This window comes from Solanum stenotomum, chromosome 9 (genome assembly GCF_019186545.1).
Source record: "Solanum stenotomum isolate F172 chromosome 9, ASM1918654v1, whole genome shotgun sequence".
NCBI lineage: Eukaryota > Viridiplantae > Streptophyta > Magnoliopsida > Solanales > Solanaceae > Solanum > Solanum stenotomum.
This window is the reverse complement of record NC_064290.1, coordinates 601248-626273: the sequence shown is the minus strand read 5'-3', so window position 1 is coordinate 626273 and position 25026 is coordinate 601248. Positions and strand designations below refer to the sequence as shown.

Sequence of the window (25026 nt, the reverse complement as noted above, 5' to 3'; positions counted from 1 at the left end):
TTTCATTAATAGATGTAAAGTTTATGTCATAGAAGCTGACATGACTATGATATTGACCTTCTATCTGTATCTTTTCTTGTAAAATAAAGCTTTTTATAAAAAAAAAAAAAAAGATTTTTCAAGTATAGAAGAAACACCGCTAAAAGAAAAGATTAGGGATAACTCCATTATCGATCAAGAAAAGCGAATTAGTTGAGATTCATCACTTATTATTCCATCCGTTAATTTATCATAAAATTATTTAAAAGATCCCACTTCTCTAATAAAATGAGTATACTTTATTGAGAATTACTAATCGAATCGAACTGTCTCATTTAATTTGTGAACTATTTATATTTGTTTGATATACTATTAAAGTATATTTTCAAACAAGGAAATGATACTTGATAGACTTTTAGGTGTATATATATATATATAGAGAGAGAGAGAGAGAGAGAGAGTTAATTATTTGAGTTCTTTAAAAACAACTTTCTTTTGGGAAAAAAGAAAATTTGGGTTCTATTTCTTCTGCCTAATTTTTTATAGTAAAACCAAAAGATAATTCAATTCAGGTTCTTCAATATTGGGTTAATTAGAAAAATGTCCATCTTTAGACTTAATTTTATTATCAATTTGAATATATTTGAAAACTACATGTCTAGTTAGAATTTATTTGTTTTGATTTATATTGTAATATATTTTTTAGTCTTAGTTTAATTTGGTTTCTTATTATTATAAATAAAGATGTTTGCTAATTATTTTCAATACAAAGAAATAGATAGATCTTGAAGAGTTTATGAATAAAAAATTTTCCTTCGATTTACTATGCAAAAGAAAGATAAGGTATACGTACACTCCACATTTTTCAGATTTCAATTGTGAAATTACATCAAATATGTTATTATTTTTGTTACGTAAATTTTGAGAATACACATGAGTATGTTTTTTCTTGTTAATCTCATCATGATGGATTAATTAAGTTTGAGGCAGACAAATATATATGATTAATTTGACAAACTAATGAGTTTAATAATGATTAAAGAAGACAGGTGTAATTGCTTTTCACTTTTTGTTCTCCTTTTGTTGAGAATTACACGTAGCCATTCTGACATTTTAAATCACGAATAACTTTTTTAAAAATAAACAACTTTTATAAAATATTTATTGTGCCTCCTTTTTGTATAATCATTTAAATAATTAGATTGGGATTTCAATAATATGATTAATTTGGATTTATAGTGCTATCTAGCCCCATTAGGAATGCGAAGAACTTTTTTTTTTTTACAATAACATACAATTTCATGAATAGAGTTTGAAAATAGTAAAGTGTAAACTATCTTTTTCTTAATTTAATTAGGTAGGTAGAAAAAATATTTTGAAAAATCATACAATAAATTAAAGTAATTATAAAAAGAAGCACATAAAAATAAAGAAATATCATAACTAATAAAGAATACATTATAGAACATTTAGATAAAGTAAAATAACAAAATCAAAATAACGGAATAACTAAAATAAAATATATTACAGATGATAAAATATATGATATAACAAAAGACAAAAACTATCATAAATAATAAACTAGACTAGACAAATACTACCATTGATACGATGCTCCAAAATTCAAAAAGTAATTTTGTTAATTTTTTTAAAAAATCTCATCCATCTCTTTACATTCTAACAATGATTATTAAAAATACTTACTTAATATGAACCAACAAAACCATAATTGATGACTTTTAAGTCAAACTCAAGAAAGACTTAAAATGGAGTTTACACACTTTAAATACTTTACTTGATATATTATAACAAGGGCAAAGACTCAAATATGTGTCGAATTTTTAGAAAAGGTTTATTTATGCTAAAATGATTTTAATAACACTGACATGGATATATCTTTTCTTTAACAGTAATGACATAGATGAGCTAAATTATTAACACATGACATAAATGAACCTTTTCTAAAAGTTCGATGGCATATTTATGCCTTTTCCCTTATAACAATAATATATTTAGTATAATTTTATAAATGAAGTTGGTAAAAGGTAGAATATATAATATACGCATATCTTAATTCTAATATAATATACACATATCTTAATTCTAACTTAAAAAAATTAAAGGAAATTGTATTTGATAAACTTTCGACTTAGCTAAAACATTTAAAATAAATAAATAAATTGAAAATAGTAACAACAAAAAACAATAATACTTAATAAATTCAATATAATCTACGCACAAAGTCTACAAAATATGATGCATATATAATCGAGTAACTTTCACATATAGCAAACATAAAAATCATATTTGTATGTTATAACTATAGTTTACATAATTGCGCTCCATAACAAATTTTATGTTTGCTATGGAACTTTTGATTTGTATAATTCGCTAGATACATCAAATTTTATACAAATTGTTCGATTTTACATAAATTCATTTATACATTGTATTTTGTATAATAAGATCTATATTTGTATAATTATAAGTGTATATGATGAATATATATGTATTTGTATTTGTATATACACTTTTCTCTCACTTTATACAAACACAAATGCATTTCATACATTTGTATACCGAATGAGTAATTGTATACAGAAAATGACTAATTATATATCGAACCAGATGACAAAAAAATAAAATATTTGCTGCGAATTACAAATAAAATAAATTATGACTTTGAATTAATAATTTACTATTTCATACAATTTTTCCTAATTGAGTTTAATCCTATTTTATGAAAATATATAAATAGACGTTTCCAATAAATCTTTGACCCACGAAGAAAACAGTAACAACAATCAATAATGAAATACTTATTTCTTTATAGTCAAACTCAAGAAAGACTAAAAATGGAATTTACACACACATAAATCATAATTCCAAAAAAATTATATATAAAAAAAAGATAAGCAAAAAAATAAAAGCCCAAAAATCTGAAAATCGAAACGTGAGAGACTCTTTGTTCTCACGTTCTTGCCTTTAATAACTTCTACTGTTTTTTATAATTCTTCCATTAATGTCTACTAATTAACTAACCAAATTATCTTTATCTTTAGCTGATTTCATCTTCAAAAAAAAAAAACTGATTTTTGTTTGTTGTATTTAATTCTTTTGCTTCTCAAAAGAACCAGTTTGTTCAAGAATCTAAAACAATCCATATAACTATTTGCCGAACAAAAATTGAAGGTTCTTCTTCTTTCTTATAGTTTACTCTGTTATTTATTTTTTCTGGGTTTACTTGAATCATACCCATTAATGAAGTAATGCTATTATTTTAGCTGTTGATTCAAAATTCTGGTTTTCTTTTATGAGTTAGTCGGGTTTATCGGAAATAGTCTCTCTAATGGTTGCTGGAATTCTAGATCAAATTATGGGTTAATCTTTTTTTTTTCTGGGTTGATTTGAAATTGTAAGCTAATGTTTATGCTCACTGTTTTTTTGCTATTTTAGCTGCTGATTCTAATTTGTACAAAAAAAATTTATTTTTTACCATTTCTGTGTAATGGGTACTGAATTTCTGGGTTTTCTTGATTTTTTGAATTTTTTCTGTGATTGTTTGTTTTTCTGGGTTTTTTTTGCCTTTTATGTGTTTGCTGACTTTTTGGGTGTATATGCATTTGTGGAATGGTAAAAATTTGAGATTCTAAATTTTGATTTGATTTGGGGATTGATTCTTTTTTGCTTATTATTTGGACTCTTGTATCAAAATTCTCTCTGTTTTCAATGAACTTGGTGTAACATTCTGACTGTTTCTGCTTAAAAAAATATAATTTCTTACTTGTCTTATTGGTTCTCCAATAAAATATGTAAAACTCATTAAGATATAATATGGTTGAAAGTTAGCTTGCTTATGTATATATGTTTATATATTGGATGTACATTCTTGTTTTTGTCATTCTACCAAATTCTTAGCTAGTTGTTTACGGAGTCTTTGAGTGTATCTTTTATCTTGTTAATTTAATACTACTAGTTGTATTTGTTGGATTGAGCTTCTAGATGGTGACTTTTTATATAAACAACATTTTGGCAGAGTGTAGATTGAAGGATTCCATTTGAATAGGTGTGTGTTCTGGAGAGCAAATCAAGAACGGGCTATTGGGGCGCGATTAAGTTGGGAATGCTCTGAGTAGATGATAATTGTGTTTTTTGTGCTGGGATTGAACTAAATGATAAGGTTCAGCAATGAAGTCAATGAACTTAGAGAAGAAATGGCTATTTCCTTTGGTTTTAAGTGCGATTGTGTGTTTTTTTGTTGTTGTAACCTCCTTCAACATGGGCCTTATTACTTCATTACACACAATCAATTCAATCTTTTTATCTCATGTTAAGCTAAATGAAACCAACCCATATTTTGCTGAATCGATAATTAACCAAGCTCCACCCCCTCCTGCTAGACCTCCTGTCCCCCGTTTTGCTTATTTGGTATCTGGATCAAAGAATGATCTTGAAAAGCTTTGGAGAACGTTGCAAGCGTTGTATCATCCACGGAACTATTATGTTGTTCATCTGGACCTAGAATCATCTGTGCAGGAGAGGTTAGAGCTTGCTTCTAGAGTGGAGAAAGAACCTATTTTTGCACAGGTTGGGAATGTGCACATGATCACCAAAGCAAACATGGTGACCTACCGTGGACCTACCATGGTTGCTAACACTCTTCATGCCTGCGCGATTCTCCTCAAGAAGTATCAGGACTGGGATTGGTTTATTAACCTGAGTGCTTCTGATTATCCACTGGTGACTCAAGATGGTTAGTTCTCTGTTTGTTTAGCTTTTTCTACCAGAAAAGCCAATACTTTCTTTTTGGTCATAAGTCAGTCTTGAGTAGTTATGTCATGTTTCTTTCTTTAATTTTTGGCAGATTTACTCTATACTTTTTCCGATTTAAAACGAGAGTTCAATTTCATTGAGTACAGTAGCCGGCTGGGTTGGAAAGAGTATGCTATCCTCTCTCTATCTCTCACTTTGTGCTCTTGAAGCTGTATTATACTGAGGTTTAATTTCTGTGTAACTGGATTGATTCTATTCAGGGGTCAAAGAGCAATGCCGCTTATTATAGACCCTGGTCTCTATAAGACAACCAAGTCTGACATATTTTGGGTCTCGCCAAAGAGAGCTCTTCCCACAGCCTTTAAACTCTTTGCAGGTTTGTTTTTAATGATTGAATTCACATACTTGTTTAAGTATTCTTGAAGTTGTTTACTGATGTTGATTCACCACAAAAGCAAATAGAACATGCCACGATACTACTTTGGCCCTGTAAAATTTTGTGCTTGTACCATTACTCCTTTCCCTTAATCTAGATATTGCTTTCTTGGTTACGATAAGGATTTTGTGTGAAACCTGAAGACTCTGAATCTGTCACTTCTACAGAAGCTGAACGATTGGTATTTTTTTCAGTTAGAGACTCGTCAAGTTGAAAAGAACTCCATGCTTAGACACACTTGAAACTTACATTTCAGTTTCTCTTTTCATTTTTTATCTTCCTATTAATCTTTGGACGCCGTCAACCTGCATGTTTGCGTATCAACTATTGCGGTTAGATGACGCTATGACATTTTGCATCAGCTGGACCAGTTAGCAAAGTGTTTCAATTACTGTTGTTGCCTGCTAAAATTGCTTAATCCAGAGATTTGGTTTAGATATATATCGTTGGAAATTCACCGTCTTTATACTTGATGCTGTATTTCTCCACACTGAAATCTTTTTTCTAGAAACACGGTGAAGCATTTGTCAACCTTAAGTATGTATGGAAATGGATAGATTACTTTCTGACCACACAATGAGGTAGATCTAGGAAGAAAGTACGTTGAATCAGCATGAACTGCATAGATAATGAAGCTCTTCGTGTAATGCATCCACCATATGGTTTATCTTCTTAACAACAACAACACCATACCCAGTTTAATTCATCAAGTAGGGTCTGGGGAGGGTGGTGTGTTCACAGCCTTACCCCTTACCTTTTGAAGTTAGAGAGTTTTTTTCCAAAAGACCCTCGGCTCAAGTAAAGCATATCAAAAACAGTATGAAAAGGAAATAAAGTAGTGAAGAAGCCAAGTAGAAAATAGATAAGGTTTATCTTCTTATTTCCGCAGTTATGAAAAATGCTACAAATTTGATACAGGTTCAGCGTGGATGATCCTCTCTCGTGCTTTTGTGGAGTACTGCATATGGGGTTGGGATAATCTTCCCAGAACCTTACTTATGTACTACACAAATTTTGTCTCCTCTCCTGAAGGCTACTTTCAGACTGTAGCTTGCAATGCCCCAGAATTTGCTACAACTGTTATTAACCACGACTTGCACTTCATTTCTTGGGATCGCCCTCCAAAACAACATCCACACAATCTCAACATAAATGACACATCAAGAATGATTGCAAGTGGTGCTGCATTTGCTCGCAAGTTCAGGCGAGATGATCCTGTTCTAGACAAGATTGATAAAGAACTCCTCCGTCGAAAAAATGGTAGCTTCACACCGGGGGGTTGGTGTACCAGCAGACCTTCTTGTTTAAAGGTTGGAAATCCAGCAAAGCTTAAACCAGGTCCAGGGGCTAAAAGGCTTCGGCGTCTTATTGGTAAGCTAGTTTTGTCAACTAATACTACTAGGCAACAGCAGTGTAAGTAGTTATACTTTCCCATGAAAAAAGGGAGGGGATTAGAGAGTTCCATTCATAGATCCAGAGAATAATATTAACATCAGATTATTTTGTAATATAAAGATTTACACATCCTTGTCACCCTATTGGTGTTCCTGTTTTTGTGTAAGTTTATCCTTTCTACACTAATAATCTGTGGCTTTGTTTATTTAAGTTCTCTCTGCACATATCAATTCTTGGTAGACAAATTCATGACTCACTATTTTGAGTATTGAAGTTTCATCCAACAATGTTCAGGTCCAAAATTGTAACCCAATATGGGTTCACACACGAAATTTCATGTGGAATTCCGAGTTTAGACTCTGATACCATATAAAGAAAATTGGGCACTCGACTCAGAATTGTAAGACACAGCAGGAGGATAACCTAAGAACTTTTGAAACAAAAGTACATTTGTAAAATATTAGTTCATCATTTGTTTAATTCTTTCATGTCAATCAACTGTCTTAAATAACCTCCCTATTCCACAAAGATAGAGATAAGGTCAACATACATCCACTCTTCTCACACCCCACTTGTGGGATTACATGGGGTATGTTGTTAACAAAAAAAATAAAAACTTCAGCTATTATCTATTAAAGTTTATTGACTATTGAGATCAAGAGTGAACCAATATGACACACATGGATTTCTAAATGCTGTTTGTATTTTTCTGCCAAATTGCTTCCACAGACCAAAACATAGAATTTTCTGGAGATCACATTCACACAGTTCCTTCAAGAAAATTCATTTGAACTCTGGAAATTACAGAATATACAGAGAAATTCATATTTGCATCCTTTCCCTTTTATATACAGCATTTCACACTTAGACCAATATATGTTCTCTTATTTCCAGTTGAGTCTACTTCCACTATATGATTACTACTAGCAAAAATCTTGGTTTCTTGATGATGGCAATCTCTATGTATCCCATCTAGCTGACCTCTTCACAGCAAGCCATTCATTCATCAATGTAGAACCCTTACCTTTCACGTCTTTTTATCCCGAAGGCAACTTCCAAACCTTTGGAGATCATGGACCACATTAAGCCATCTCCAACAGCTTGATATTTCCCATAGAATTCGCAGCAACTAAGGTAGAGGACTGACCACGCCAACAAACAGATGAGATAAACTGTGCTTGGTCATCCACTTCATCACCAGATAGAGGATCTGTGCTATTAAATTTAAATGATAATGCAGGCATAGGAAAAGCTTTGTGATACACAAAGACCTGCAACACAACCCAGATCACACCATTACGTTAACATGAAAAAGTCGTAGCAATAGCTATTTGTAGAACAATACATACAAATATAAAGATCGATAGTTTTGGAAGGATAGTATGATATAGGAATACACAAGCTATGCATTGAACCAACCATATATAATCATTTTAATGGAGTACTTCCTTTTTTCTTTGCCAAGGTATATTTCACTCTCTTTAAGTATTCTCATAACCATCTTATACTATAGGCACTGCAATACTCTTCCTTTCTATAGTATTCTTCTGTGCTATTTATTCCCAGTTTTTCTTATTATTGATGTTTACCAAATATGGGAACTGTAACTATAAGCTAATAAGAAGTAACCAAATACATGTTAATGGAGAAGAGAGGATTATTGTAGAAGTAACTTTTGCAGGAAATTCTTTTCTTTTGGTATCAATTGTGTCATGTTCTCCTATAAGAAAAAGAAGAAAGCTTAATCATCAAGACTAGCTACTTTACAATCCATGTTGTTTATTTTAAAAAATTAATGTATATTATCAAGGGTAATGGCCAGAGACTTATTGCTAATTGGTAGCACACAAAAATGATCCTCATTATATATATATCTTTGCTTGTCAAACAGAGTTCAAAACTTCAAATTATGTCTATCATAAATACTTCATTTTCTTATATTAGTTACTGTGGAAAACAGTGTTTCTCCCAACTAGTTTTGGTGTTGATGCGCAGTTAATTTTATGACTTTAAGAGTTATTTTTATGACTTTTTTTTCAACCTGACTTTTGAATTTCTATATGACATTATGATAGGAAATAACTTATAAATACACTTGTGTGCTTCATGAGAAGGAACTTGCCTATAAACTTTGTCATGAAGTAGTCTTAATTAATTTTTTTGATTTTGCTTGTTTCGTTAAGATAATGAACCATGATGATGCTGATGATATGAACGAATTGTCATCAGCTTCATTATCAAGCAGAGGCGAATCTAGAATTTTTTGAACATGGGTGCACCAAGTAAAATGTATTGAAGTGAGAATTAATCCTTAATCCTCAAGGTCAAAAGCTCAACATTTAACCACGTACCATTTAGACTTCTCGTAGTACGGGTGCAAGAATATAATATTATACAAAATCTTAAAAAATATACATATAAAATATCTAATTTTATGAAGAGACCACGGGTGCGGGTGCCCTATTTTTTGGCTGTAAATTCGCCACTGTTATCAAGGTGTGAGGAATAATGAAGAACAAGAGATTTTCTTTAAAATTAGTCACATATCATTATTGTATCTCTTGATTGTTTAATTTCGATATTGCTTCTCTTTTGCTTCTTGTATCATTTGATATTTGTCTTGTAGTCATTAACTATTTCCATTTTTCAAGGTTGAAGAGATGTTGAATGAAAGAAAATCTACATATGCACACATATATTATGTTCTGTTTGTAGATTCTATTATATATTTATTCTTTTACATTTGGTCAATTTTGTTTGCTTTTTAGATTTAATTTTTTGTTGTTGTTTGTTTATCTTTTTCACCCCAAGTCCCCAATGTATATTGCATGGAATACTACTATACCCGTCATAATGATTATTTTTAGAGTCGAAAAGCCAAAAAACTCTAATGTTATTTTTTCTTTATGATGGTTACGTACTTTGTGGTGACTAGGTGAACAAAAGATGCACACTATATATATTTTTACATCGTATCATTTTATTCTGATAGTATTCTATAACTTCGAAAGTAAATTCTCTTGCAATCTATGAATTACCTTTAATGTACCATATTTTATGTTATTCTTTAGAAATACAATAATAAATTAAATTTATGAATAAATGTGATTGCATGTTTGGAGCAACAAGCCTCAAAAGGAAAAAATAGTTTCAAGGTTTTAATATGTATCTATCTAGCTATATTATTAGATAAATAGAATGTCTTAAACTAAAGTAATGAAAAACTAAATAAATCTTATCAAATTGAATGCCCACGTATAGTTTAAAAACATTACTCTTCAATCAAATTCCTTCTTTTGGGATGTATGCTCTAAATTGTGAGGGTATTTTTCACTAAAGGTAGTGAGATAATAAAAAATTGTATGACACCCCCAAAAAGAAAATTAAGAAGACAATTGAACAACTTCAACAATGGACTTTTGGAACACAAAATCTCTTCCTTATTGAAACATAGTCTTTAATAATACTCATGTAATTTTAAAAAATTAAATATTCACTGATATGGGGTACCTTCAAAGTTGGATTACAATCCCCCCCCTCCCCCCGTAGTATATCACAATTATATTAATAATTTAACTTCTAACAATAATGTTTAATTACATTTCAAAAAATAATTAATTTGTAATGACTTAATAAAGCCTATTCAAATTCTTGATTTTACTTCTATCTTCTCTTACATTAGAACAATTGTATATATATTTTTTCAGTTTTCAATAATTATTAAAAAAAGTAATGTTGGTTCGTTTTCCCCTATTCATGAATACATAGATTAAAGTCACCTTCTTAATAAGACATTTTTACCCATATCTAAACACTACCTTTTATAATATCTACCAAATAATACATTTACCTTTTAATAAATCTATATATTCTATATATAATAAGCCACAATGCAACTATCATTGTAACTATCTTGTTAGCTTTCAACCAAAAGCTAACAAGATTTTTAGTTACATATATATTATTTATTATATATATATATATATATATAATAAGCCACAATGCAACTATCATTGTAACTATCTTGATAGCTTTCAACCAAAAGCTAACAAGATTTAATTTTTAGTTGCATATTTATTATTTAGTTAAATACTCCCTCTGTCCCATTTTATGTGACACTATTTCCTTTTTGGTCAGTCCCAAAAAGAATGTCACATTTCCTTATATGGTAAGTTTATAAAGGTACAATTCCTCTTTTATCCTTGTTGGTCCCACTTAATCTTAAAATAATACTCCAATACATTTATGAGGAGAGAGAAGAAAAAGTCTACTTTTTAAAGGGCAATTTGGTAAACATTTCAAAGTCTTCATTTATTTCTTAAACTCCGTGCCCGATCAAATGTTGCCACATAAAATGGAACGGAGGGAGTAATAAATATGTCATTTCTATATATATTTTTCTATTACTATATAGAATAAGTAAGAATATCTACTACTTAGCATATGACAAGTGTTACATGTACTTAGATAGTGTAAGCATAGAGTGTGATGTGACACCTCTCTATGGCCTCCATTCCAATTTATCTTTTTATTGATTTTTTTCTTCATTTTCTCAATAAATAATTGTTTATTAATTTAAAAATTCAATCATATTTACTATTATTATTTTTTTTTTTTTGATAACCGAGAAATCCATCTGTGACCCGCCCTTTGGACCAATCACAGCCTTCTAAACTCGGTGGATAATGGGCCCGTCCCTCTACCCTTCTCCACTTAAATACCGGGCTTCGCTTTGCATGGTGTGGGGCTTGAACCTGCGACCTAAGCCACAAATCCTCCACCTTCTGCCACTTGAGCTAGGCCTTGGGGGCCATATTTACTATTATAATTATGTCTAATAAGTTACAAAAAACCTCTAGCTATTTAATTTCTCTACTTAAATAATATGCCTCTTCAACTTCTTTCTAACTATTGTTATTGTTTACCCAATCTATAAATAACAATCATCTTTAGAGATGTTCAATGTCCATTTCCATTTTTTCATTCTTTCTTTTTCTTTTATCTCTTTCATTTTTCATGTACTTAATAATGTCATGATATGACCTTCACTTTGATAAAGATCTTATATATATTCTTCAAAGATTCATCATAGAGATGTTCACATTAATTTGGTACAACTTCATCAAAATGAAGAAGGAAGCTTAATTATCTTGGAAGATTCATCAAATGTGTTGTTTTGATTTCAATTAATATTATTCTATTCTTTTTTATTTTATTTTGATTAGATGTCTACTAACATTGTTATTATGCGAATGAATGAAGATGAAAAGTATCACGTTTTTGTTTTTATTTTTGTGTGTATCTATTTGTCAATTTCTAATTAATATTCTAAATTTTTTTGTCATTGTTGAAAGGTATAATATTACCTATGGTACATTTCTCATAGCTATTAGATATTATTGCCCCTAAAAATATATAAGTAAACCATCTTTTTAGTATTTTTAAAGCTTTTAATTAATAAATAAATTATTTAATGAAAAGAATGAAGAAAAAATTCTCATTTATTTGTACATATATAATAAAAAGTTATTTTATAGTTATGCTATAATAAATGTGCATTTGTGATTAATATATATTTAACTTATAATTATTTAAAGCAAAAATTATCTATCTTATTTTTCACATTAAAGAAGGAGTTATCTTTTGAATAGTTATTATCATATATTATTTTTTTAGTGCTAACTACAATGACAAAACTCTTCCACTCCTTTATATGTGTATCTGTTTGTCAATTTCTAATTAATATTATATATTTTTTGACATTATTGAAAGGTATAATATTACATATGGTATCCCCCAAGGCCTAGTTCAAGTGGCAAAAGGTGGAGGATTTGTGGCTTAGGTCGCAGGTTTAAGCCCTACACCACGCAAAGCGAATCTCGGTATTTAAGTGGAGAAGGGTAGAGGGACGGGCCCATTATCCACCGAGTTTAGAAGGTTGTGATTGGTCCAAAGAGCGGGTCAAAAACGGATTTCTCGGTTATCAAAAAAAAATATTACATATGGTACATTTTTCATAGCAATTAGATAGTATTGCCCCTAAAAATATATGACATGGTCTATCATATTAGAAATCAATCACAAAATAAATAAATAAACCATCTTTTTAGTATTGTTAAAACTTTTAATTAATAAATAAATTAAACATAGAGAAGGTGATGTGACACCTCTCTATGGCCTTCATTCAATTTATCTTTTTTCTCCTTTTTTTGATTTTTTTCTTCATTTTCTCAATAAATAATTGTTTATTAATTTAAAAATTCAATCATATTTACTATTATAATTATGTCTAATAAGTTACAAAAAACCTCCATCTATTTAACTTCTCTAGTTAAATAATATGCCTCTTCAACTTCTTTCTAACTATTGTTACTGTTTACCCAATCTATAAATAATAATCATCTTTAGAGATGTTCAATGTCCATTTCCATTTTTTCATTCGTTCTTTTTCTTTCATCTCTTTCATCTTTCATGTACTTAATAATGTCATGATATGATCTTTACTTTGGTAAAGATCCTATATATATTCTTCAAAGATTCATCATAGAGATGTTCACATTAATTTGGTACAACTTCATCAAAATGAAGAAGGAAGCTTAATTATCTTGGAAGATTCATCAAAAGAGATGGTCATATTACTATAAAAGTTTGAATGATTTCCAAATATTTTGAAGATTCATTAATGTATTGTTTTGATTTCAATTAATAATATTCTATTCTTTTTTATTTTATTTTGATTAGATGTCTATTATCATTGTTATTATGCGAATGAATGAAGATGAAAAGTATCACATTTTTGTTTTTGTTTTTATTTTTTTGTGTATCTATTTGTAAATTTCTAATTAATATTCTAAATTTTTTTTTATCATTGTTGAAAGGTATAATATTACCTATGGTACATTTCTCATAGCTATTAGATATTATTGCCCCTAAAAATATATAAGTAAACCATCTTTTTAGTATATTTAAAGATTTTAATTAATAAATAAATTATTTAATGAAAAGAATGAAGAAAGTTTCTCATTTATTTGTACATATATAATAAAAAGTTATTTTATAGTTATGCTATAATAAATGTGTATTAGTGATTAATATATATTTAACTTATAATTATTTAAAGCAAAATTATCTATCTTATTTTTCACATTAAAGGAGTTATCTTTTGAATAGTTATTATCATATATTATTTTTTTTTTAGTGATAACTACAATGATAATTAAATTAATGTTATAAAACTTTTCCACTCCTTTATATTTGTGTATCTGTTTGTCAATTTCTAATTAATATTTTATATTTTTTGGCATTATTGAAAGGTATAATATTACATATGGTATCCCCCAAGGCCTAGCTCAAGTGGCAAAAGGTGGAGGATTTGTGGCTTAGGTCGCAGGTTCAAGCCCCACACCACGCAAATAGAAGCCCGATATTTAAGTGGAGAAGAGTGGGGGGGGGGGGGNGCATTATCCACCGAGTTTTGAAGGCTGTGATTGGTCCAAAGGGCGGATCAAAGACGGATTTCTCGGTTATCAAAAAAAAATATTACATATGGTACATTTTTCATAGCAATTAGATAGTATTGCCCCTAAAAATATATGACATGGTCTATCATATTAGAATCAATCACAAAATAAATAAACAAACCATCTTTTTAGTATTTTTAAAACTTTTAATTAATAAATAAATTATTTAATGAAAAAAATGAAGAAAGAATTCTCATTTATGTGTACATATATAATAAAAAGTTATTTTTATAGTTATGCTATAATAAATGTGCATCTGTGATTAATATGTATTTAACTTGTAATTATTTAAAGTAAAAATTATCTATCTTAATTTTTCACATTAAAGGAGTTGTTTTTTGAATAGTTATTATCATATATTATTTTTTTTAGTGATAACTACAATAAGAATTAGATTAATGTTATAAAACTCTTCCACTCCTCTACATGTGTTAGGGACAAACATTGATCCAACTCTTGGTATACCTTTTTACAACTTGACACTTCATGTACTCTAAAAAATTTAATATTTAGTCGCTCTATGATAATTTGTATATAATCGAGTAGATAAGTACACATCAAATTACTAATGACATCATGACTTCTTATAAATATACATTTTATTTTATTATGTGTTTCAATTCTTTTATTTTCCATTGCAAAGTATAATCTCCGATGTAATGTTATATAATCAACTTAATTTTTTTCTTAAGATACTTTTTATGTTTTTTTTTTCTTTTTATCGGCAATTTTAAGTGGAAATTATAGTTTGAAAATATTTTTCTAGCAATTTTCCGAATAGACAACATCAAGACCGTGACTTGATTTTATACACTTTTTATTGAAAAATTGTCAATTAACATCAATTATTTAAAAAATATATTAATGAGGAAAGGAGAAACAAGAAGAAAATCAAAATCACACCTTAAGGGATCTAGTGATAACTGAGATTAAGTTTTGTGAACAACACATGAGAGGAGAGGATTACATTTCTATGGAGAAAAATGTAGTGCGCACACACCATGTTTTATTCTGAAAAAAAGGAAAAACGCCCCCTAAAAGTAACAGAATTATTCATGGGAGAGATGCTATCCCTGAGGCTAATAATCATCATAACTTTGAGGGAGGTGATAAATATGGAGGGTAGATTAATGGGGAACAAATCTATATGATGTTACTAAAGACCACAAGGATGGAGAAGTTTCTACAGACACATGAGAGAGATTTAAAGTAGGATAGATACTGGAATCAGCAGGAATGGCGCAACAATGTGGATCGCCCTGGCCTGTGACGAACAGGGTGGAGCAAGATTACGGTACATCTTTCATACTCAAATCAAATAAGAGGTTGTGAGGCATACATTTGTTTATTTACAAACAGCATCAACCAAAATGCTTAGACACAACTAGCTAGAATTTAAATATATATATATATTTTTGACAAATAGCTTGAACATACAACATTGTGATTGCAGCCCTATGTTTCCAGCCTATATGCATATGCTTTAATTTAACCAGTAACCGGAACTAGTTTCTCCTCAATGTATACGGGACAAACATTTTTCATCACAATGTAACCATTGCTAAAGGCTCATCTACGATGAAATTAGTAAGCAAAGTAATAATAGTGATATATCTGATATATAGTAAATGATGATACCTCATTTGTCTCTGAGCCAGTAGCAATGTAACCTTCAGATACAGATAAGCCAACAAAGTTCTGAAATGCAAGAATACTTTTATTAGATTAATGTTCTATCTCATTCACAGTAAAAGCACATTTAACCACAACTGAAGTTGTTCAATCTCATTTCTGAGAAATTATTTCAGGGATGATCTCCTATGTTAAAAAGCTTTACAAATTGTATAAATGACAACCCATCTTTTCAACTGCAGCAAAGAGTACAGTGAAAACATGAAAATCTGTCTTCTTCAGGTGACACGGATAAAGAAAAATACCTTTACATTCATGTGTCCAGTAAATGACTGAAGAGGTGTATCAACAATCCGGGATGTGCAAATTGACAAATCCCATAGCTTTAACGTGTTATCTGTAGATGCAGACACAAGTGTTGTGGAATCTATGAACTTGACATAGCTCACAGTCTTGTTGTGCCCGATTAATGTGCATAGAGGCATTTTTGAGTTTCGTAGATCATAGTAATATATCTTGTGATCTGCTGAACCAAAAGCAAGGGAGCGACCAGAATCAAAGGGGAACTGAACGCAGCAGACATTGGCTTTTGTTTTGATGGTTCCAACACTTACTCCCTGCAGTACCAACCCAGTTAAGAAAAACAACTTATTACACACAGGTTTTATCTACACATCAACATAACTAGATGACTGTAGTACGTTTAGTTTCAAAGCTGACATCCACCAAGTGCAGAAATATAATTGCCTGATTGATATTCCAGAGTTTGACAGAACCATCATCACTCCCGCTAGCCAACATGGTTGGATCTGCTACAGAAAAGTCAACAGACCAGACACGCCTTTCATGTTCTCTCATTTCCATGAAAACCTGACTTCTTGTGACGTCCCATACCTGGAAAGGAATTCAACAAACTTCATCCCAATTAATTTAAACAGAAAAGCAACCATGATCATGAATATAGCTCACCTGCACCACACCTTCAAAGTTACTTGAAGCGATCTGGCTTTTAATATAGCCATTCCAACATATGCTGCTTAGCTTAGATCTACTAGCCATTTCAACAACTGGATAGTGGATATCGCGGTCCTCATCAACAATTGAATTATATTCAAAAACTTTGATCTTCTTATTTACACCAGCAGTTGCAAAAAATTCACCATCACGATCAAAGCCTAGAGCACATACAAGATTGGAAGAATTTAGAAGATCCCCTTGCTTCAAGTCGGCCTTCACTTCCAGCTTGCTATAAGATAGATACTTGCACAGTCCCTCCAGGAATGAATTGATCGATCCATTCTGTCTATCCTCATTGCACCCCTCTTTGGATGACAAATTACTCAATGAACTTCTTTCGGGTGCCAGAACTGAAGTTCTACAATCCGTACTTGCCTGAGAATGTCTATTCAGTGGTTTGCCAGTCGGTTTGATAACCCTACGTCTTGTCATGAAATAAGCTGCCTCTAATTTCCTGAAGTTCTTCATCAACCGGGAATTTTTTGCTAGAACGCTCCCTTTGTTTTCGACATGTTTCTCAGACTCATCTGGATTGCCATTGTATTCCTCAGCTGTGTGTATCGAAAGGCCTGGCCTAAATCTCTTTCTAGATCCAAAGCATCCAGCTTCATCATCTTCAGCAATATTTATCTTCCCCGAACCTGAATCCTTTACTGGCTCCTGATTTGAATCCCCTTTGTCTCTGAAGGTTTTCTGCATCTTTGAGACCTCTTCTATGTCAGATGATAAAAAAGATACAATCTCACGCAAGTTGTGCAAAGCCTCCTGCTTTCGCTGTTGAATTAGCAAAAGGAATTCCAGCAATAACTCTTGCTCCTCTATTTCTTCTCTAAGCTGTATTGCTGCTTCACGTTCTTCAAACTCATCTCTTGGAGCATTAAGGAAGTCGCTTTCTAGCAAGTCACTGTCATCGATGTGAAAAGTAGAATCAGAATAACAAGTACAGAGGAGACAGGGACATTGCTGTTAAAGATAAACTGAATTAAGATTTTAGCGACAGTAGATTCTTCAAGTAAATCATTTTTGATGCCTGAAATGAATCTGATAAACAGGTAAAGACTACCATTTAATGCAGCAACAACAACCTGCCAGTGAAATCCCACAAGTGGAGTTATGGTAAGGTAGAGTGTACGTGGTCCTTAACCCTACCTCATGGAGGCATAGAGGTTGTTTCCAAAAGGACCCTCAATTCAAGTGCAGCAAATCAAAATAGTTACACAACAAAAACAACATACCCAGTGAAATCCTACAAAGTGGGGTCTGGGAGAGTAGAGGGTAAGCAGTCCTTATTACCTCTTCGAGGTAGAGAGGTTGTTTACGAAAAACCCTCCGCTCAAGCAAATCAAAGCCTTTATAAAGCGAAAAAAGGGTATTGGGGAGAAACATAACAACTAATAGCAAAGCAGTGTGGCACATATATGCAACGAACCGTAACTCAAATCAAAATAGTTATGAAAAGGAAAAACGATGGTGAAGAAAACACGGCAGCTAATAAAGAAAGCAGTACAAAGCATTTAGAAAATGAACAGTAACAACATCAAAATAGTGCGGTAACCGAAACAGTGTAGTGTACATTCTATGTCAACAACAGCTTGGAAAACCAAGCATTACATAATGAGCTACAGATTAAAGTAGGTATAAGAAGACTGTGACAACAAATCAACAAGGCATCAAACAAATCAAAGAACCATTTTCCATGAGGGAGAATTACGCGAGGAAAAAAAATTATCCGGTTGATGCATAAAAAGAATGCTCACCCCATTTTTGGCCTATTGCTCGGCTCGGGGTGCAGTAACCATAAGCAAAATGAAGCTTCTTTAGGCCATTTCAACAGCAACTGAGGAGGGAGGACACGGTGTCTCAGACTATGCATAGTTGTGCTTTTCTCTTCTGGTGAGCTAAAGGTGCAGAATAGCTGCTCAAAATTATAAAAATCATTAAAACACCAAGTTTCAGCTTTGCAGTCATGAGAAATATAACTCAGCAGACCCTTTAGCAACATGCTAGTTAACGATTACTAACCTCAAAGAGAAGGACTCCAAGTCTGTAAACGTCTGAAGCACAAGAGCTTGGGGCACCAGCAATTTCTTCTGGACTCGTGTACCAATTGGTTTCCATGAGCAACATCTGTTTCATTGGGAAGGTGTGCTGCTTTTCTTCTTCTTGTCTGTTCATACTAGCTTCTAAAGTCTGAACCATATCGCCTGAGCTTGACTGCAAGCAACAGTTTTCAGATAATCCAGTAGAAGCTTTAACAGAAATCTTCTCAAGCTGAGAACTTTGACTCCCCGACTCATGAGGCAAAACTGAGGATGAATCCTTTAACTCGACAGTTTGGCTGTTTAAACCATCATCTGATGAATCTGAACCTGAATCCGAGCAGGATACGGATTCAATGAACGCAATACGTTTGAAAGAGGACATGACAAAACATGATGGTCGTGCATTATGAACAACTATTCCCTGTGAATGTGCCAGGTTTACAATCTCCACAATTTGGGTGAATATGTGCAAACATTCAAGAGCATCAACAGCCCTCTCTGGGTTGTCCAGCCACTGCCTCAAACTAACACCACTATAGTCTGTTCCACGACCACCTCGGTCTACAGTGAGCCTATCCTCTGCAACCCCACCTTGGGCTTTAAGACAATTTATGGGAGGGAACTCAATTCTCTCCCTCCCCTTTCTACCTGGAACAAACCCAGAATCATGCAACACATCATTGGAGGACCTAATGCTGCTTGTTTGAAATCTAGGATTCCTGTCCATAAGAGCTGAAGAATTTAAACCCCTATAATTATCTGATCCCTCCCAGCCAGATTCAGATGAACCCTCCATTGTTATCTACGTATAACTTGTATGTAGCCCAAGGGCCACAACATTTACCAGTTGGGAAATTCTTAGAATCTTAGCACATCCTTTCACTTTCACCATTGCCATATCAAATCAAGAACACATCTTCACTAAAAGGCAGGCCAAACCCATCATCTCATAAGTCTCTCAACTTCATTTTATTCAATTTATCAACCTATTTACCAAGAAAAATAGTATAGACAAGCAAAAAAAGCAATCTAAGGTCTTCCTGAGAGACAAACTCACTCTAAAAAGAATCAGCAGACAGAATCCAATGCCTCATCAAAATGCACAAGGGCATGCTATGCTACACGTTTTCATTAGAGAGAGAAAGAGATTACCAAGGAGAGAAGCTGAGCTTTTATTTCATCCAGAGCATACAAAAGAACAAGAACCACACACCCCAAATACTTCAACTTTAAAGCACAAAACCAAAAAGTATGCTTTATTCCGAGGAAACACCACAGCCTCACAATATAGCCAAAATAAAAGTATTTTTCCTCAACACTACAAAATGAACCCAAAAAAACAAGCTTTTTTTATACTTCTTTTTTTCTTGCACAAAAGAATACATACAGTTGTTGTTCTAGACCTGATGTTTAAAAAGAGTAAAAATCAATTCTCTTTTGGATTACTCTAAAAAAAAATGGCTTCTTTTGAAGAAAAAAAAACCATGTGGGGACAGTAGAGGAAGCTCCCCATTATCTAAAACCCACTCGTTCCCTCTTCTATTTTTTTCCATGTACGTGGCTCATTCACATCCTCAAAGCTTTTTCAAAAAAGCAGACAGGCAAAATGGTATTTTAATCACAAAAGAATATCTTACAACATGTGGGTTATTATGAACAAGAAGGATCTTCAAGAGGATCTCGATATTAACAACTAATTTTTCTATTTTAGGTATATAATCTGGTTTAATTATTACTTAAATCTTTGTAATCTTACTGGAAAGTATAAAACATGCATAAAATAATCAAGATAGAGTAATTTAATATTATGAAACACAGTCATACAATGAATTAACAAATGCGTAAGTACTCAACTGTTACGTCATTCTCAAGAATCAACTTTTCAGCCACTCGAGGAAACCCTAAACATCATGCAATTCAGAAGCCACAAAAAAAATATCATTTTGGAATTAGTTTGAATTGAAATCTCAACTACTTAACCCTTTCAAGCTAAAAAAAAAAAAATGGGTTTCGAGTTTCAACCTCAAATTTAACAAAACTCCATGAAAATGACAGGTTAACAGACAATACCCAGATTTCATTTTAGCTCTGACGATGTGAAATTTGTTGAATTAGGGGATAATAGAACTGACCCGATTACTTTGAACGTTTGTTCTTCCATTTGTGAAATTCCCAGTACTGCTAATTGAATGTAAATGAACTAATCTGAATTAACACAAAACCTCCATTAACAAGGAGCTAACATTGAAGGAGAGAAACTCTCATTGTTTGAGCTCAAAGACTAATTGTTACAATGCTGAAAAATACTATTTAAAGATTCTATCTTCTAACTAACTAACTTGAAAAGAATTAGTTATAACAAACAATACAAAATGTCTATACTACCCTTGATCATCTAGTGAATTAACTAACTATTCAACTACATCACACTCATATCTCATCACTCCCCTTCAAATTAGGTGGGGCAAAAATGTTCAAGACACCTAACTTGGATAAGAGATATTCATGTTGATATTTTGATAGCCCTTTTGTCAATACATCTGCAGGCTGCTCTTGTGTAGGAAGGTAGTTAACTTAGATCAAACCTTGTTGTAATCTTTTCCTTATAAAATGAAAATCAATCTCAATATGCTTTGTCCTCTCATGATATATCGGATTTGCAGCAATTTGTATGGCAGCTTTACTATCACTATGCACTTGCACTGGTAGATGCACTTCAACTTCTATTTCTTTAAGTAATCCAAGTAATCAAATTAACTCTGAAACAGTGGATGCAAGGCATCTGTATTCAGCTTCAGCTGAGCTCTTGGACACTATAGTTTGCTTCTTTGGCTTCCATGACACCAAGGAGTTACCTATTTTAACCACATAACCTATTACTGATCTTCTGGTAAGTGGACAAGATGCCCAATTTGCATCACAAAATGCAGTGACTATTTCATCAGAAGATCTAGAAAACAATAACCCCGGTCCAGACTGTTTTTTCAGATATCTCACTATTCTTAAGGCTGCATCCATGTGGGATTTCTTTGGTTGTTGTAAGAACTGGCTCAGGTTCTGTGTGCTGAAAGACAAGTCTGGTCTTGTCATGTTCAGATACAACAGTTTTCCAATTAACCTTTGATATATTGTCTGATCTACTAAAGGATCTTCTAGAGCCCCATGTATTTTCTCATGTTCATCATAATGTTTTGAGGTTAGTTTAACATTAACATTAATAGGGGTACCTACAGGCTTAGCTGCTGACATCCCAACCTCATCTATAAGTTCCAAAGCATACTTTCTTTGATGCATCAATATACCCTATGCTGACCTAGTGAACTCAATGCCCAGAAAATATTTCAGTTCACCTAAGTCCTTCATTTTAAAAGCTTATTACAATTCCAGCTTTTGTGTCTTTTCTATTAACTTCAAACTGCTGCCTGCAATCATCATATCATCCACATATACTAACACCACAACAATATATGTTTCTGACTTATTGGCAAATAAGGAATGATCATATTGACTTTGTTTGAAGTTGAGGATAGTAAGAGCCTCAGTCAGCTTGTGGTTCCACTGTTTTGGAGCCTGTTTTAGCCCATATAATGGCTTTGTTAGTCTGCATACTTTCTCCGCTTGACTAACAAAGCCTTGAGGGAGCTGCATATAAATCTCATCTTCAAGATCACCCTGCAAAAAGGCATTGAAAACATCCATTTGATGAATGTGTCAGTGTCTTGAAGCAGCTAAAGACACCACTGTCCTCACAGTCACCATCTTCACAACAGGTGAAAAAGTTTCTTGATAGTCTATACCTTCTAGCTGACTATACCCCTTAGCAACTAACCTTTCTTTAAACCTTTCTATCTCTCATGTGGACTTGTATTTAGTTTTGTAGACCCACCTGCAGCCAATAGGTTTATTTCCTGTTGGTAGATCAGTTATCTCCCAAGTCTTATTATCTTCAAGTGCCCGAATCTCAGCCTTCATAGCATCTACCCACCTAGTGTAGCCTCTGAATAGGTGGTAGGTTCTCTAACTGAAGATGTAGTAGCAATATATGACTGATAAGTAGGAGACAGATGATTGTAACTGATATAATTGCACACAGGATATTTCACTTCTGAATGCATTTTTGAGGAGAAAATCTTTGAGCCATGAAAGGGTATGTTTGGTTCTTGTAGATCTTCTGGGATCATCTGGCATAACAGTTTTTGTGACTGCTGAAACTGGTTCCTCAACTGGATCAGAAACATCTGAAGAAATAACCTCAACATCTGGTAACACAGATGAACCTTCAAGACATGATAGTTTATCATTGAGAGAACTAGGTGTTTGAAAGGACTGAGTAGTGGAGGTATCAAATAGAACAACTAAGTCTGGCAGTGGATTTTGAAACAAGGAATAACTTTCAGGCATCTTGATCTGTGAGAAAGGAAATAGATCCTTTCTAAATATAACATCTCTGCTAACAAAGAATGTCTTAGCAGTAAGATCAAATAAAACATAACTTTTCTGTGTCTCTGAATACCCCATATGAACTGCAGACTTAGATCTTGGAATCATTTTGTCATGTTCAACTAGATTTTTGGCAAGACACAAACACCCAATATTTCTTAAGTGTGTCAATCTAGGCTTACTTCCATATAATCTTTCATAGGGACTTTGATAGTTAAGAACACTACTAGGAACTCTATTGATGAGATAGGCTGCTGCTAGAACACAATGTCCCCAATACTTCAATGGAATTTTTTCCTGAAACCTCAATGCCCTTGTCACTTCTAGTAAGTGTTTATGTTTCCTCTCAGCTACCCACCCATTTTGCTGAGGTGCATAATGACAAGACCTTTGATGAATAATACCCAAATCCTGAAACATTGTAGTACATACTGAGTTTACAAACTCAGTACCATTGTAAGATCTTATCACCTTGACTTGTTTAGCAAATTGATTCTTAACATACTGCAGAAAAACCTTTAATGCCACACACACATCAAACTTGTGTTTAAGGAAGAAGAGTCAAGTCATTCTGAAAAAATCATCAACAATGGTAAGGAAATACTTGTTGCCATCAAAAGTAAATGTATTGTATGGACCCCAAAGATCAACACGAATCAAGTCAAAGTTGTTACAACTCTTGATACTACTAGATGGAAAAGTAAGTCTAGTCTGTTTTGCATAAGGACATACTAAACATTTGGAAACCTTACACATACTGCTGATATTCAAATCAAACATTTTAGCTAGTACTACAGATGACACATGTCCTAGCCTTTGATGCCACAATTACATATTAGATGGTACTTAAGCTACTGTCAATGCAGTATTTTTTTCATCACTTCCAGGACCTTGATTATACAGACACCCTGCTTCTTTATCAACCACTCTCATCTTCCCACTGTAAAGCTTCTGGAGAATACAGAAGTTAGGGAAGAATGTAACTGAACAATCAAGTTCCTTTGTCAACTTTCTTACGGACATCAAGTTATACTTGTGAAATGACCCAAAAAATTCTTAAAAATGTGCTTCGGAAGTTACCGGAAACTTGTTTAGCTATATAAAAAAAAATCCGTTTCGTTTTTCGAAAATCCGACTTCATATTCTTGTTTAGGGGGTCAAATTGAGTGGGAAATGGGTCTAACCCAAATTTTAGAGCAACCGTATCAAAATCCAAAATTTCCAAGTGAAGCCTTTTTCGAGGGTCTACTTTGGAGGGTCATATCTCCTAGCACACAAAAAATTGGGTGGCCCATAACATATCCATGGAAAGCCCTTTGAGCTAGCTACCTAACGCACTTCATTTCACCTCATTCGGAGTTCGGACGAAGAAGTTATGCCCATTTTCGTAAAATCTGTCCGGCAGGAAGTGCAAATTTCCAGTGACCAAAATTACTGTTCACCCGCCTCATTTTTTTTTCTAAGTGTTGGACCATTTTTCCAAAGGGCATATGTTATTTCCTATATACCATTAGTTCAATTCCCATCTCTAAAACATTTCCCAAAACACCTCTCCCATACTTAGACACATTTTCTCTCAAGTTCTCTCAAGAACCCTAATCCAAAACCTTCCTCAAGATTGAAGAGACTCTTGCTCCAAGTTCCAAGCTTCCATTGAAGACACTCTCAAGACCTTCATAAGAACTCAAGGTATGTGGTGTTGAACTCATGGGTCCTTCCACCCATAGTGCCTAGACTCTATTCTACTCACTAATTCATGGTTTAAGTTAAGATTCATAAATTAGTCTTGTTC

At 32.6% G+C, this 25026-nt stretch overlaps 3 protein-coding genes across 6 annotated transcripts; 1 reads left to right on the top strand and 2 right to left on the bottom strand.

Moving 5' to 3' along the window:
• Positions 1-2947: 2947 nt before the first annotated feature.
• LOC125875488 (beta-glucuronosyltransferase GlcAT14B-like) lies at positions 2948-6717 on the top strand. 2 transcript variants are annotated; one of them, XM_049556469.1, is made up of 5 exons: positions 2948-3171; positions 4016-4732; positions 4844-4919; positions 5013-5128; positions 6107-6717. In XM_049556469.1, exons 2-5 carry the CDS (start codon positions 4168-4170, stop codon positions 6607-6609), a joined length of 1260 nt encoding a protein of 419 aa, XP_049412426.1. In that variant the 5' UTR covers positions 2948-3171; positions 4016-4167; the 3' UTR covers positions 6610-6717. The 2 variants fall into 2 exon arrangements, with proteins under 2 accessions (XP_049412426.1, XP_049412424.1); XM_049556467.1 differs by lacking the exon at positions 2948-3171 and having other exon boundaries at positions 3738-4732.
• A 551-nt stretch (positions 6718-7268) lies between these two features.
• Positions 7269-20166, bottom strand: LOC125875474 (protein SPA1-RELATED 4-like). Of its 3 annotated transcripts, XM_049556427.1 has the most exons (8): positions 19947-20158; positions 18775-19780; positions 18510-18667; positions 16705-17656; positions 16483-16629; positions 16041-16352; positions 15742-15801; positions 7269-7854 (listed from the first exon to the last, which is right to left on the bottom strand). In XM_049556427.1, exons 2-8 carry the CDS (start codon positions 19588-19590, stop codon positions 7666-7668), a joined length of 2634 nt encoding a protein of 877 aa, XP_049412384.1. In that variant the 5' UTR covers positions 19591-19780; positions 19947-20158; the 3' UTR covers positions 7269-7665. The 3 variants fall into 3 exon arrangements, with proteins under 3 accessions (XP_049412384.1, XP_049412383.1, XP_049412385.1); XM_049556426.1 differs by having other exon boundaries at positions 18775-20158; XM_049556428.1 differs by lacking the exons at positions 7269-7854; positions 15742-15801 and having other exon boundaries at positions 16200-16352; positions 16437-16629; positions 18775-20166.
• Positions 20167-21542: 1376 nt separating this feature from the next.
• Positions 21543-22088, bottom strand: LOC125876070 (uncharacterized mitochondrial protein AtMg00810-like). Its single transcript, XM_049557183.1, has one exon. It carries the CDS (start codon positions 22086-22088, stop codon positions 21543-21545), a length of 546 nt encoding a protein of 181 aa, XP_049413140.1.
• Positions 22089-25026: the final 2938 nt, after the last annotated feature.